General features: G+C 42.0%; 1 protein-coding gene across 1 annotated transcript in view; it reads left to right on the top strand.

Annotated features, from left to right (window-relative positions):
• Positions 1-12,979, top strand: part of INTS9 (integrator complex subunit 9) — an 85,539-nt gene that overhangs the window by 28,316 nt on the left and 44,244 nt on the right. Inside the window, exons 3-4 of the mRNA XM_037150447.2 lie at positions 7,203-7,263; positions 10,523-10,585. Of these exons, the coding sequence (XP_037006342.2) occupies positions 7,203-7,263; positions 10,523-10,585 (124 nt within the window). The remainder of the gene's footprint in view (positions 1-7,202; positions 7,264-10,522; positions 10,586-12,979) is intronic.

Genomic DNA, 12,979 nt, shown 5'->3' on the forward strand with positions numbered 1-12,979 from the left:
GAGTGCTTATGATTGTATTATATATACATATTGGTTTATACATTATCCTCCTTCTCTAGAGGGTAAGTTTTATAAGGGCAGAGATTTTGTCTGTTCTCTTTAGGCACAACACCCTCTGTGCCTAAAACAGTTTTCAACATGTCGTAGCTTCTCAGTAAATATTTGTCATAGGAATGAATCCTCTTTCTTCCTTGGATTCGAACCCTTCTTGCCTTCTCAGTCATCTTGCTATTAATTGTAATCTTTCCTTTACCTTGAGCCCTTCCATCTTAACTGATTTTTTCCCATTTAATTATGCTTAGTCATTTCTAACTTAAAATTTAAGAAAAAAATTTCACCTTCTTTCAACTCTACCATACCTCAGCATCCCCGATCTGTGTTTTCCCCCCACCACCCCCCAGAGCCCCTCTCCCTGAAGGCACCGGTGGCTTTCATGTCATTAGCTCTGGTGCACATTCTCCTCTGTGATTGTGCATTCCTGGTTTTCCTTTTACATCTCTGGTACTTCCTCTTCGGTCTGCTTTGGAAATTCATCTTTCTCCAACTGGCCATCACATTCCAGATTTCTTTACTATCCAGTGCTTGGCTATCAGAGTCTCCACACAGGAATTTAATAAATGCTCAGGGCTTCCATGAACTATTCAAACAATAACGTACAAATGTGTGTCTTTAGTTAACAATTCTCTTCTGAGCTCCAGGTTTCTCTCTTTGAAATATGCATATATCTGAAGTTTCTCTTGTTGGATGAAGGCACTTCAAAACTCAGTGTACCTCAAATCAAGTTCATTGTTAGACTTGGTCCAGAAGAGGAGAGCAGGCACTCCCAGACCTGTTTTCCCCCACAGCGCCTTATCTTAGTGAACGGCATCCCATTATCAAAGTCAAAACACTGGGAGTTAACTTCCTCTTCCTCTCCGCATATGGAGTCTGTCATTAAGCCTTGTCATTCTACTGTCCGAAGAGCTCTAGTGTCCGTCAGATCTCTTCAGTGCTGCTGTCCTCACTATCCTGGTCTATGGGCATCATTGCTAAAGCCTCCCCGCCACTGACTTCAATTCTGATCTTGTTCCTGCCTGAATCCAAAGTCATCCTCTTGTGGGACTTTTATTTCAGATTTACAGAAGATTTGCAAGAATAGGACAGACAACTCCCGGTAATCCTTATCCGTTGTTAACGTTTTATTACACTTGCTTTGTCAGGTTCTCTTTACGTGTATGCATGTAATTTTTTCTGACCCATTTGAAAGATACAGACATGATGCTCCTTTACCAGCCAAACTTGAGTACCTATTTTCTAAAAACATTCTCTACCTAATCTCAGTACAGTAATCAAAATCAGGAAACTTACATTGATATTGTACAAGTATCTAAACTTTATACACTGTGTTTCCCAAGTTACACCAATTCATATTTTACTGTAATGTCTTTTATAGTGAAAAAGAAAAAGAGCAACACAGGTCAAGGATCTAATCCAGATCATGTTGCATTTAGTTATCATGTCTTTAGTCTCCTTTAATCTGAAAGAGTTTCATGGTCTGTCTGTTATGACCTTGTCATTTTAAGAGTGCAGGCCAATTGTGTTATACGGCATCTTACAGTTTAAGTCTGAGGTTTGTTTCTTCCTGATTAGATTGGGATTATTTTTTATAGGAATGCCAAACAAATGATAATGTATGTTATCAGAAAGCAGAGCACGTCAGTTTTCTCCAGAACCATCTTTTAGAATTACATATCTAATCTTGCCTCTTCCCCATTTAAAACAAGGGTCTTTAATTGCTCGTAGGGTAAATACCAAGTAGATCTTGGTATATTAGGCTTTATGCCTGTTCTCTAGTGTCTGGCTCTTCCTTTCCTTTCAGTCTCAAAGTAATCTTATCTCCTGCCCGAGAAAGACACAATTGTTCCTTCAGCCAGGAAGGCTCTTCGCTCCTTCCTCCGTCCCTCCCACCCTCTTTTAGCTTGCTTAGCAGGAGCTTATCACTCGGGTTACTTAGGACTCCAGTTTCTGTAGGAAAGGACCTGGAGGTGGCATGGATGACAGGGAGGGAGGGAATTTCTCTAGAAATTTCACTTGAATAACCTTTTATGTAAGGTGTCCATGCTAAAGGCTGGTGAGAATGAGGGGAGGAAAGCACTGAGTACCCACTTTCTCTGCTCTGTCCAAACCCTACCCCTTGCCCCAGCTTCTCCTTGACTGTACTGCTGGCCCGATCTCGCCTCAAACGTCATAGAGCCAGGCAAGTCTTTGATGTTGCCTAGGTCACCTACTGCACTGCTTCATCATTTTTAACAGCTTGTTCACTGTTTGTGTTGTGACACTTGATGTATCTGTCCTCCAGGAGGACAGTTGTGCTTTGTTCATGGTCATGTCACCATCACCTGAATTCTTAACACATAAAGATTCATTAATGAGTAAGCGAAGATGAACTCCTCCTCCTCCTTACAACACCGCAACCAGTGAGGCTGTTCCCTGTTTCCTTTTTCTGGGAAAGGCCTCCTCCATCTTCTTTTAAAAAATTTTGTTTAATCCTCACCCAAGGATGTTTATTGACCTTAGAGAGACAGGAGGAAGAAAGAAAAACACTGTAGTGAGAGAGAAACATTGATCAGTTGCCTCCTGTGTGCACCCTGACTGGGATTGAACCCACAACTTAGGCATGTGCCCTGACCAGGGATCAAGCCCACACACAGCCTTTTGGTCTAGTGGCTGATGCTCCAACCGACTGAGCCACCCAGCCAGGGCAAGACCTCCTCCATCTTTACCCTGTAACTCCCATTCCCTGCTCTCCCACACCACCACACACTGTCAGAATTGCCCTTCTGAGAGAGCCCATAACACCTCCAGCGTACCCTGCCATAGATTTTATTTTATTCTATTGTAATTGCTGTTTACTATCTCTCTATACCTAGAGTGTAAACTACTCAAGGATTCTTTTATTTACTGTCATATTTCTGCACTTGGCATACTTTGCTCAAAGGAAGTTTTATCAATATTTTTGAATGAATGCATGTAGTCATGCCTCTTTTCTTTGTTTTCTGATCATAGAAGTAATGCATTTCAAAGTGGGAAACTGGAAAAAATAAAAAGTATTAAAAAATGAATTGCATACCACATTTATTCTGCTTCACTATTTTCTAGGTTATAGATTGCTTTTAAATGCCTTAGGTTATTTATTTATTTATTACTTATGTGAATATTTTACCAATTTTTAAAGTAGATTTTATATACATGTTTTTCATGACTTGTAACATTTTTAATGGCATTTTTCCTCTAAGAAATTATTCTTAAATAATGGATACAAAGATGTGTTCATCTGTAATCATAATTTTTCTAATATCATCTACCTCTGTATATTATTAAAGGAGATTTCTGTGGTGAGACTTCGTTTTCTTGTTTAAAAAATTTGCAGTCAAATTTTATAATCATCAAGAGCAAACAAATAAGTCCCTTCCCCTTGTCATTGGTTTACTAACTCTTTTTTTTAATATATTTTATTGATTATGCCATTACAGTTGTTCTATTCCCCCCTTCATTCCCCTCCACCCTACACATCCCCTCCCCCACCGTTCCCCCCCTTTAGTTTATGACCACGTGTCTCAAGTTCTTTAGATGCTATGTCTCCCCTACTATTCTTGCCCTCCCCCTATCTATTTTCTACCTACCATCTATGCTACATATTCTATGTACCTTCTCCCCCTTTCTCCTTCTCCCACTCCCCTGTTGCTAACCCTCCATGTGATCTTCATTTCTATATTTCTGCTCCTGATCTAGCTATCCCTTTAGTTTGCTTTTGTTTTAGATGTGGTTATTAATAACTATGAGTTTGCTGTCCTTTCACTGTTCATCGTTTTTATCTTCTTTTTCTTAGGTAAGTCTCTTTAACATTTCATATAATAAGGACTTGGTGATGATGAACTCCTTGAATTTGATCTTATCTGAGAAGCACTTTATCTGTCCTTCCATTCTAAATGAAAGCTTTGCTGGATAGATCAGTCTTGGATATAGGTCTTTGGATTTCATGACTTGGAACACTTCTTTCCAGCCCCTTCTTGCCTGGAAGGTCTCTTTTGAGAAATCATCTGACAGTCTGGTGGGAACTCCTTTGTAGGTGACTGTCCCCTTATCTCTTGCTACTTCTAGAATTCTGTCCTTCATTTTAATCTTGGCCAGTGTAATGATGATGTGCCTTGGTGTGTTCCTTCTTGGGCCCAACTTCTTTGTGACTCTCTGAGCTTCCTGGATTTCCTGGAAGTCTATTTCCTTTGCCAGATTGGGGGAATTCTCCTTTATTATTTGTTCAGATAAGTTTTCCACTCATGGCTGTTCCTCTTCCCCTTCTGGTACCCCTATAATTCTGATGTTGGAGCGTTTAAAGATGTCCTGGAGGTTCCTAAGCCTCTCCTCATTTTTTTGAATTCTTGTTTCTACATTATTTTCTGTTTGGTCATTTTTTTCCTCTTTCTGGTCCACTCGTTTGATTTGAGTCCCAGTTTCCTTGCCATTACTATTGGTTTCCTGTGCATTTCCATTCATTTCAATTAGTTTAGCCTTCATATGTTCCTCTAATTTGTGCCTAAAATCAACCAGTTCTGTGAGCATCCTGATCAGCAGTGTTTTGAACTGTGCATCTGAAAGTTTGGCTATTTCTTCATCGCTTAGATTTATCAGCTCTGTGGCTCTAAGTTCTTCTTGAGCCATGTTCTGATCTGTTTGTGCCTGTTACGTATGAGGAGCGGAGCCTCAGTTGTTCACCAGGGCGGGGCCACCCAGGTTGCTGGTTTGTGACGCTGTAGGTGGGGGCAGGGTCAGAGAGGGACAATGGCAGTCCCCTCTGGCTACCTGCCACTGGGGCCCACACAGTCTGTCTCACCGCTCCCTCCTTCACTGGTTTATCTGCGCACAAATGTGTGACCATGGTCAGTCCTCAGTGAGTCCACCGCCTTGCGCCGCCAGTGGGTCTGCCCACTTCTCCACACCTGGGATCTGCCCACAGCTGCCGGCACACCTGGGTCTAGTGGATCTTTCCTGCCCGACCCCGCTCTGCTGCTGGCTCTGCCCCTCTTACCGGTTTGGCTGAAGGGTTCATTGTTGTCAGACTTCCGTGAAGTTCAATTTTCTGTGGTTTTGGCTGCATTTTTGTTGCTAAAACTTTGTTGTTTTTAAACTTGGTTGTGGGAGGAGGCAAAGTGCTTCCACCTATGCCTCCATCTTGGTGGAAGTCCCCGGTTTACTAACTGTTTCATGTTTCAGTCACTAGCTCACTGGGGCTCAGTAACGGAGTATTTTCATTTCTGTAGCCAGCGTCCCTTTGCCATCCGGGGACACATTGCTGTGTCTCTTTACCTCTGGCGTTGTCACAGCGCAGCCATGCTCTCCAACCCACGTACTGATGGCTCCTCAGACTCAAAACAACTCCAGATGCTTCACAGAAACTGTGATACGAAAAATGTCTAAGAATAAAACCACGATACCTGAAGTTTTTACTTTAAAAAAAATTACTCTCTAATAAGCAGAGTACCACGTCTAATCATTTGCTGATGACACCTGTCTGAGTCTCCTCTGATTTGAAGGCTGGTTTACGTGTCTGACGGGGAACAGAGAAGGGGCACACTGCGGACCAGTTTTCTGTGTAAAGGAGAGCGAATGTCCACAGCCTTCTTTTAGAGAGTTAGCATGCACAAAATGAGAACAGCACTCACGCTGTTGTCGTTACACTCTTATTAGAATACCTAGTATTTTAACCTGATCTGGCAGTAAATACACTTGTCAAGAGGTAAGAAGTCTGTAAATGACATATATGACTGTGAAATGAGATAGGGATTAACAGCTAGTGACAGTAGAATATTTCTCTGAGAGGTTAGAGCAGAAAACTCCCAGAGTTGTGTTCTTTTTTAAAGCTTATTGGTTATAATTCATACCAACCAAATTTGATTCTGTTGGTGATTTTCATCCTCAAATATAAAATCCAAAACTCTTTCTTTTTGATTAATGAAAGCAAAATGTAAACCGTCAATCTAGGCAAAGCGTATATGGGACTTCATTGTACTTACATCCTTACAACTTTTCTGTAGGTTTGGAATTCTGTCAGAATTAAAAGTTACCCCCCAATTTTTCACTTTTTTAAAAAAGATTAATGCGTATTTCATTTTTTAACCCTTCCTAGAAGATTGACAAATATTCATGTATTTATGTTTCTGTTTGACTTCCATACCTATCACTCACTTGCTTATAAAATCAGAATCTGATCAAATTATTTTGGCGAGAGAATAAGGCTGTGCATTCATTTGGTCTCTGATTACACAGTCTCTCAGTCCCCCACCCTTACTTTGCCCTTAATTTTTGCTTCACAGACTAATTCTGTGGTGAAATGCTAAATTCCTTTTGCCATTCAGCTTGTACTCCTGAGGTGGTTTTTCTTCACACATCGTGTGATCATTAAGTTTTTCTTTTTATAGCATTTTTGAAAAACTTTGCATTTCGCCTGTGAACATAATTCTCCTGGTCAACTAATGGCACAGATATAAATTCTGAGATTACCAGAAGTGAGTGATTTCTGAATCCAGACTATTTTAATGTGTCATATATATGTGTGAAATTAACCTCCTCTTCTAGAAATTATTCACTTAGTTCTGGCATCATTTTTTAACACTAGGAAAACAAGCTTCATTTTCCAGAATTGGAAACTCAAGCCACAGGTGGCAAGTGACAAATCCACTTAAAAGCAGTGAACCCAGAATTTGAGTTTGACTAGAACTCAGGTGTTTTCCTTTGCAGTGAATCTTGCCTGGTGGGCGGCTCAGTGTGCTTGTCTGAGCCCTGAGCACTCGCTCCGAGTCGGTCCCGTCCACAGACGGTGACCCCATCTGGCCTGCCCCGCAGGCTTGTCCCCAGCACAAGCAAGGTGAAGTGTCGGGCAGTGACTGGAGGGTGATTCATTTTTCTGTTTTCTTTATCATTCTATGCACTGTTCTTTTAATTTTTCCAATATAGTGCTAAACTGTTTGGCTCTTTAATGATGCGTTGCCACATAATTCTTAAGCGTGATATGACAGGGTTCATTTTTCTCTTTTTGATTAGTATTTTGGGTGAGTATTGCTGCCAGTGATTTCAAGCTGCTTTGAACTCTATGGAGACAGCACAGTCACCTTGAAATCTCTAAGGATTATAATCTATTTAGGATAATTTAATCTTTTCTTTTGCAGTGCCAGGCTGTCTAATCTTCCAGGCTGGTCCCTGAAGGATGGAAATGTTTTCTTGGACAAGGTAATGATTAACTGAAGTGTGTCTACAACCTGTGGAAACCCTCTTGTCATCCAGGAACCCAACAGCATTGTGATTGATGGGCTCATTTCCCCCCATGTATTCTCCCTGAAATATCCCGAGTTCCATTTAGGGTCTCTAGTACTTGGTAATTACTGTTTTTAAGAGCCTTTTAGGGAATCAGGTCCAGTTTCTCATGTGAAAAAATGTAACAGCTGCAGCTGCAAGTAACATTTTGCCACCACAAAAGAAAACTATCATTTCTATAATGCAGTGAGATTTTCAGAGGCGACACTTACTAGAGAATTCCACCAACTGTATGATGGGAAGGAATAAACTTTTTTTTTTCCTTCAAATAACTTAGAAATCCTCGAATATGGGAGTTTTGAACCGATTCTGTCGGGGGTCAGATTGAGTGGGGCACTGTAAAGTTTGGGTCCTTGGGGGGATGGGAGGCCCCAGAAGGTGGCAGCAGAGCAGGGTCACCATCTGGTGGCATCACTTTGGCTGCTGTGTGAGGACTAGACTGAGGAGCTGGGTGTGCCACCGCCAAGGCAGCGCGTTCTTAGCGTGTGGGGTGGAAACATGTTCTTCGGTAAACTCGCATCGAGGCCCTTCCAGGCCATGGCCTGTGATCTTGTTCCAGCCTTCCCTGGCAGCCTAGAATGGACAGCCTCACAGGTGATGGGGAAAAAAGAAAGTAGTTCTAGGAATCTAAGATGTGGCATCCTGTTGACTTTAATCACTGACTAATAAGGCTTAAAGTGAGTGACTTAAATTACTTTCTAGGCTATTAAGTTCTTGACATTAGATTATCTTCACAGTAACTTCTTCCTCAGATCATTATTTAGGCAGTTAACTTACAAATGAGAGACCAAGGTACAAAAAAGGTTAAAACTATACTCCAGTCAAGTTTTATACTAAAAAAAAAAAAAAAAAACACAGAGGTAAAAGGTTAAAAACTCCAAAGCTTATCCATTCCATTCTTAGTCTTCTAAACCATTTTTGTTTCCCACATCTCACAACTAAAAGGGTGAATAAATTTAAAGATCCTTAAAATGATCCATCTGAATAAGGCACTTCCTTCTTATAACAGATGTTGTTAAATAAAGGTGTTTTTTTTTTTCACAGAATTAATTCCTGCGAACTGCACCCCAACCTCAAATGCAAGCCAAGTGCATAATTTGAAATGAGATTTCCCTTAGTTAATCCGTAAAATTCTGTGACATTCAGGAACCTCCGTGCCTGATTTGAGCCTTACTCTTCCACTGGCTGTAAATCATTGTTCCCTGAGAACGGTCCAGAAGCATCCCATCACCAGTGCATTGTGAGCAAAATGACTTGCATGTGTATGCGAGCGCATTTCATTAGAAGGGAGTGTGAATAATAAAACACAGTGGCACAGTAAGTGCCCAGAATGGCAAATGTGCCTCTCCAGCCAGGAGGAGGAGAGCCTCAGCGGAGGCTTTGTCACGTGAAGAAGGCATTGCCCCGCTGCGTGGCCTTCTGGGGAAGAAGATCACGTAGCCGATTTAAGACCAGGCAGAGCTTTGAAATTTCCCATGATTTGTCTGCAATCATTTCTAACCTCATCCTAAGGGAGTTGGGAGTCTTTTCGCATTAAACATAATTGCTTATTTGTTTTTAACTGGCAGATATCTTGTAATTAAGAGCTGTTAGGAATCTCTTCTTGGCTCAACTTTGCACTGGTTAAATGGTATTCCTGTAAGGAGAGGAGTCAGAGTTTACAGTGAAAAGCAAGGGGAGGAAATGTTCTGACAAGGTTCCGATATGAGACTCGTAAAATTCAAAAGGCAAATTTAGACAAAGATTGAGAGTAAAATCACTCGAATGCAAATATAAGTATAGTTACACATATATAAATATATAAAAAGCCGCTTAGAGGGCAGAACCGACAGGTTTATCCACCAGGGACAAAACGGGAGGCCCCCCAGCAGGGAAAAAACCCCAAAAAAAAAAAAAGAAATATATTTTCAGTGACTAATGATATAATAAAAAACAAAATTCTAATAGTGGTGTTATCTTTCTGGAAAGAGCAAACTGTCAACCAGACTATACATTTTTATAAAGTCATAGATAGCTTTCACCTTGATGGAACAAAAAATTCTCCATAGGTTTCAGTTTCAAGGGTCAGTGAGGGGAGACAGCGCCTCTAGTGGCCTCCTGGAGGCAATGTAGCAGCCCCTTGGTGGCCCACTCATGTCTCTTCAGTGTGCTGTGCCGTGGTCCGAGCTGCCAGCACCTGTGCGGTTTGTGGGAGAGCTTTCCCGCCTCTCTAAAACATGGGGGTTGCTGTAGAAATAGCTCAGATCCCATTCCCCGGGAGGATAACTCCAAGGTGTATGTTTCATACACCCGAGTTTCCCCATGGGTAGAATCCCACTTGCCCACAGTGGTGTGTGGCTCATCCCTTATCAGCCATCTTCCTTTCCCTTTGTCACTTGCCCAACCTCCTCCTCTTTTTCAGCACCTTCCGTATAACTTTGCATTCGCCCTTTCCTCAGGGTCTGTTTGCGAGGGAATCCAAACCAAGACAGGCGTATCAGATGTGGTCGGTGATGGCAGAGTGGGGAGTTGTACTGTACTTTCTTCTTTTGAATTATTACATTTGGTTTATAGTCCCAAATAAATTGTAAGCTCTGCGAGGACAAGATATGTTCATGAAGATGATGGAGAGCGGGAGTAGTTTAATCCATTCTCTACTCTTCATCTCCCTCCTGACTTGCCCCTTGCCAGAGGAAAAAGAGGCTCTAGGGCCAGGACCCCTAACCTAATTGTGTAACAAATCACTGGAGATGCTTGTTAAAAGTACAGGTTCCATGACCTCGTCCCCCGAGTTTCTGACGCCGTATGTCCTAGGGCCCAGGAATCCTGACTTCCACTGGCCTTCCCATAATATTCTGATGGTGCTGGTATGGGCTGCATAACTATGATTCAGGAAGTATTGGATCATGAATTATGGAAGCTGCATGTGTTCATGCATGGCTTTCTCGAAGAGACATCAAGAAATATGCATTCAGGTCCTGAGTCAGCCACCTACCAGCATTTTTTATCCTGAGTAAGGCACCTAACCTCCCTGACCCTAACCCGGAAACAGTTGGCCTGAATAACCTTCTAGCTTCCCTCCAACTCTAGCAGTCTGTCATTCTTCATGGAAAGTTTAGTTTGGGGGGTGAGATTTCTTTGTTGTTGTGCTTATTGGATATTTCTTCCTCGACTTTTTTCTTTTCACTTCTTTTAGGAGCTCAAGGAGTGCTCAGGTCACGTATTTGTGGATTCCGTGCCTGAATTTTGCTTACCAGAGGTAAGATTAAAGTGAATCCTACTGTCGAAACAAAGCGTATCTTGTCATCTCTCAAAGTGAAGTCAAGAAATAACTTTAAGGGGCTTAGCTGCCTATTTTCAAGTTGAAATGAATCTGTTATTCCAGTCACTTTGCTTTTTTTAAATTGAATTTATTGGGGTGACATTGGTTCACAATCCAGTCAGTTTGTTATACAGCAGAGATATCATTTAGGAGTTCTTACGTTGTCTGATGATCATTTGTCACTCTCTTCTTCCTGCGTCTGGCTCTTTCCATAATCCTCACTGACACGTGTGCTGGGGCACGGTTTTGAACAAGGTAAAGAAATAACTCAGGCCTTTCAGTTTTGTGATTATAATGCCTGTGACTTAGATTAGCCCTACTTTTCCTGGAGTGGGTAATTGGGAATTGCTGTTATTCAGCCAGTACAATAAACTGTAAAAATCCCTGTTGACTTGAAAGATCATATCGAATATAGCTTGACACTCACAGATTCTGAACTGAGTTATGGATATCTGTCATGTACATACTATTACCACAGTGCGACTTGCTGTGAGAGTCCAGGGCCAGTCTTATCCTTTACAGAAAACACAGTTCAGTTTCCATTAGTTTTAAAGGAAGCTAATCTCAGCTGACAGGCCTAATCCCCAAAATGCCCAAGGTGGCACTCTCAGTGACAGATGAAGGGGTGGGGAAGCCAGTAGCTAGTCCAGGTTCCTGAGGAAATCAATGAGAAGCTACCATCCTGTTTTTCCCATGCACCCAATGGATTATGGTGCCTGTAGGAGGTATTTCACAGGTCAGTGCCAAAGAGAAAAGAAATGTACTGTGTCATTTCCCTACTTTTTGTTCTCTTCCTCTCTCTCTTCATTTCTACACTTTGTTTGCCTGTAGATGAACATTTTTCTCCCTTTAAAGTATGTGTGTGTACCCTTTGGGGTGCCAGAGTGAAAGAAAGGAAGGAAAACAAAGAAGGGCATGGAGTTGAGAAGGGAGAAGTTTGGAGGTAAAGCACTAAGAATAAGGAAGGGTAAAGGTAGTTACCAAGAATCCTGAGCTCCCCGTACCTGCAATTACTCTTTTTGTCATTTTCATTCGTCACTTAGGAATCGGTGGGGCAGTTCCCCATCTGTTCGAAGACTCCTAATCCCAGAGGCTACATTCATTTTCAGTTTTCTACATATGGCGCTGACTGCTGCAACCTTCAGTTCATGGGCAACAGTGCCAAACGTGTGAACTGGTGTTCTGATGACTTTGTGACTTGTTCCACAGAGTACTAAACTTTGGAATTGGACAGTTGCCATTTCACAGTTCAGCTCTGGGTGTGCTAAAGGAGTATTGATATATTTAGGGTTGGAGGGCAGCAGTTTCCAGCCGGTGTGTGGCTGCAGGTGCCTAGAGAATTTTTAGAACATGTGCGGTACCCGACTAGTCGGGGGCGCTGAGCTCTTTTCCCCTAGAGCCTCAGATATAAAACTGCCAACAGCCATCCAACAGTACCGTCTAGTCAGATTGGCAAGAAGTATGTTTTTGGTGGGCCTCAGGATTTTAGTAATTAGTGTATGTGTGTCATGAGATGAAAAGTTTGAAAATTGCTGTTCTACAGCTGTATCTTTTTTCAACTTCTGTCATAACTTGAGGTTTATAACAAGTTAGCGGTCGTTACTGTTTTAAGGTGGAACCAAGGCGTTGTACGATTAGGAGAAAATAGGAGAGTCAGAGAATCAGGAGAGAGGTGCTTACTGCTGTCCGGGCGAGTCAGGTGGACCTGATCCCAGACCGCACGGAATTTACCACTTACACTCTCGTACAACCCCTTAAACATCTGTCCCCTCGTGTCTACGCACAGACTGCATAGAAGGCCCAGGACAGTAGAGTAAGCAGCCAGTAAGTGAGGGTAGTTCTGACCCAACTCCTGGTCTGTGGAACCTAAGTGCCCGTATACTAGAAGTTTGGAATGAAAATAGTCTCTATTGGATTTCACTGAGTAGAAAGTCTAAGTAAATACATAAATGTGAGTATATAAACATGGCTTGGATATGAAATTTATTTCTCAGGAAAAAATGTGTAGACACTGTTCATATGTATACAGACACTGTACACACACACACACACACACACGTATATATTTTTTCGTTCCAGCTACCCTCACCAAATTTCTCATCATTCTAGACTTTGTGGGTTCTTTCACATTAAAGAGAAATTCAAATATTTCTACCCAGTTCCTATTCATGAGGGGAAAGGTGGGGAGGCTCTTGAGTCTCGCCGTTTCTGCAGCTGCCCGTCCCTGCTTCCTTCCGGATCTGTCACTCTGCTGCCCTGCCTTCACTTCCTTGTCTGTTTAAAAAGGCTCCTGAGAGGTGGGGGCAGGACCGGTGGGACGCCACGTGGCCT

Source organism: Artibeus jamaicensis, unplaced genomic scaffold (assembly GCF_021234435.1).
Source record: "Artibeus jamaicensis isolate MK-2021 breed Jamaican fruit bat unplaced genomic scaffold, CSHL_Jam_final scaffold_537, whole genome shotgun sequence".
NCBI lineage: Eukaryota > Metazoa > Chordata > Mammalia > Chiroptera > Phyllostomidae > Artibeus > Artibeus jamaicensis.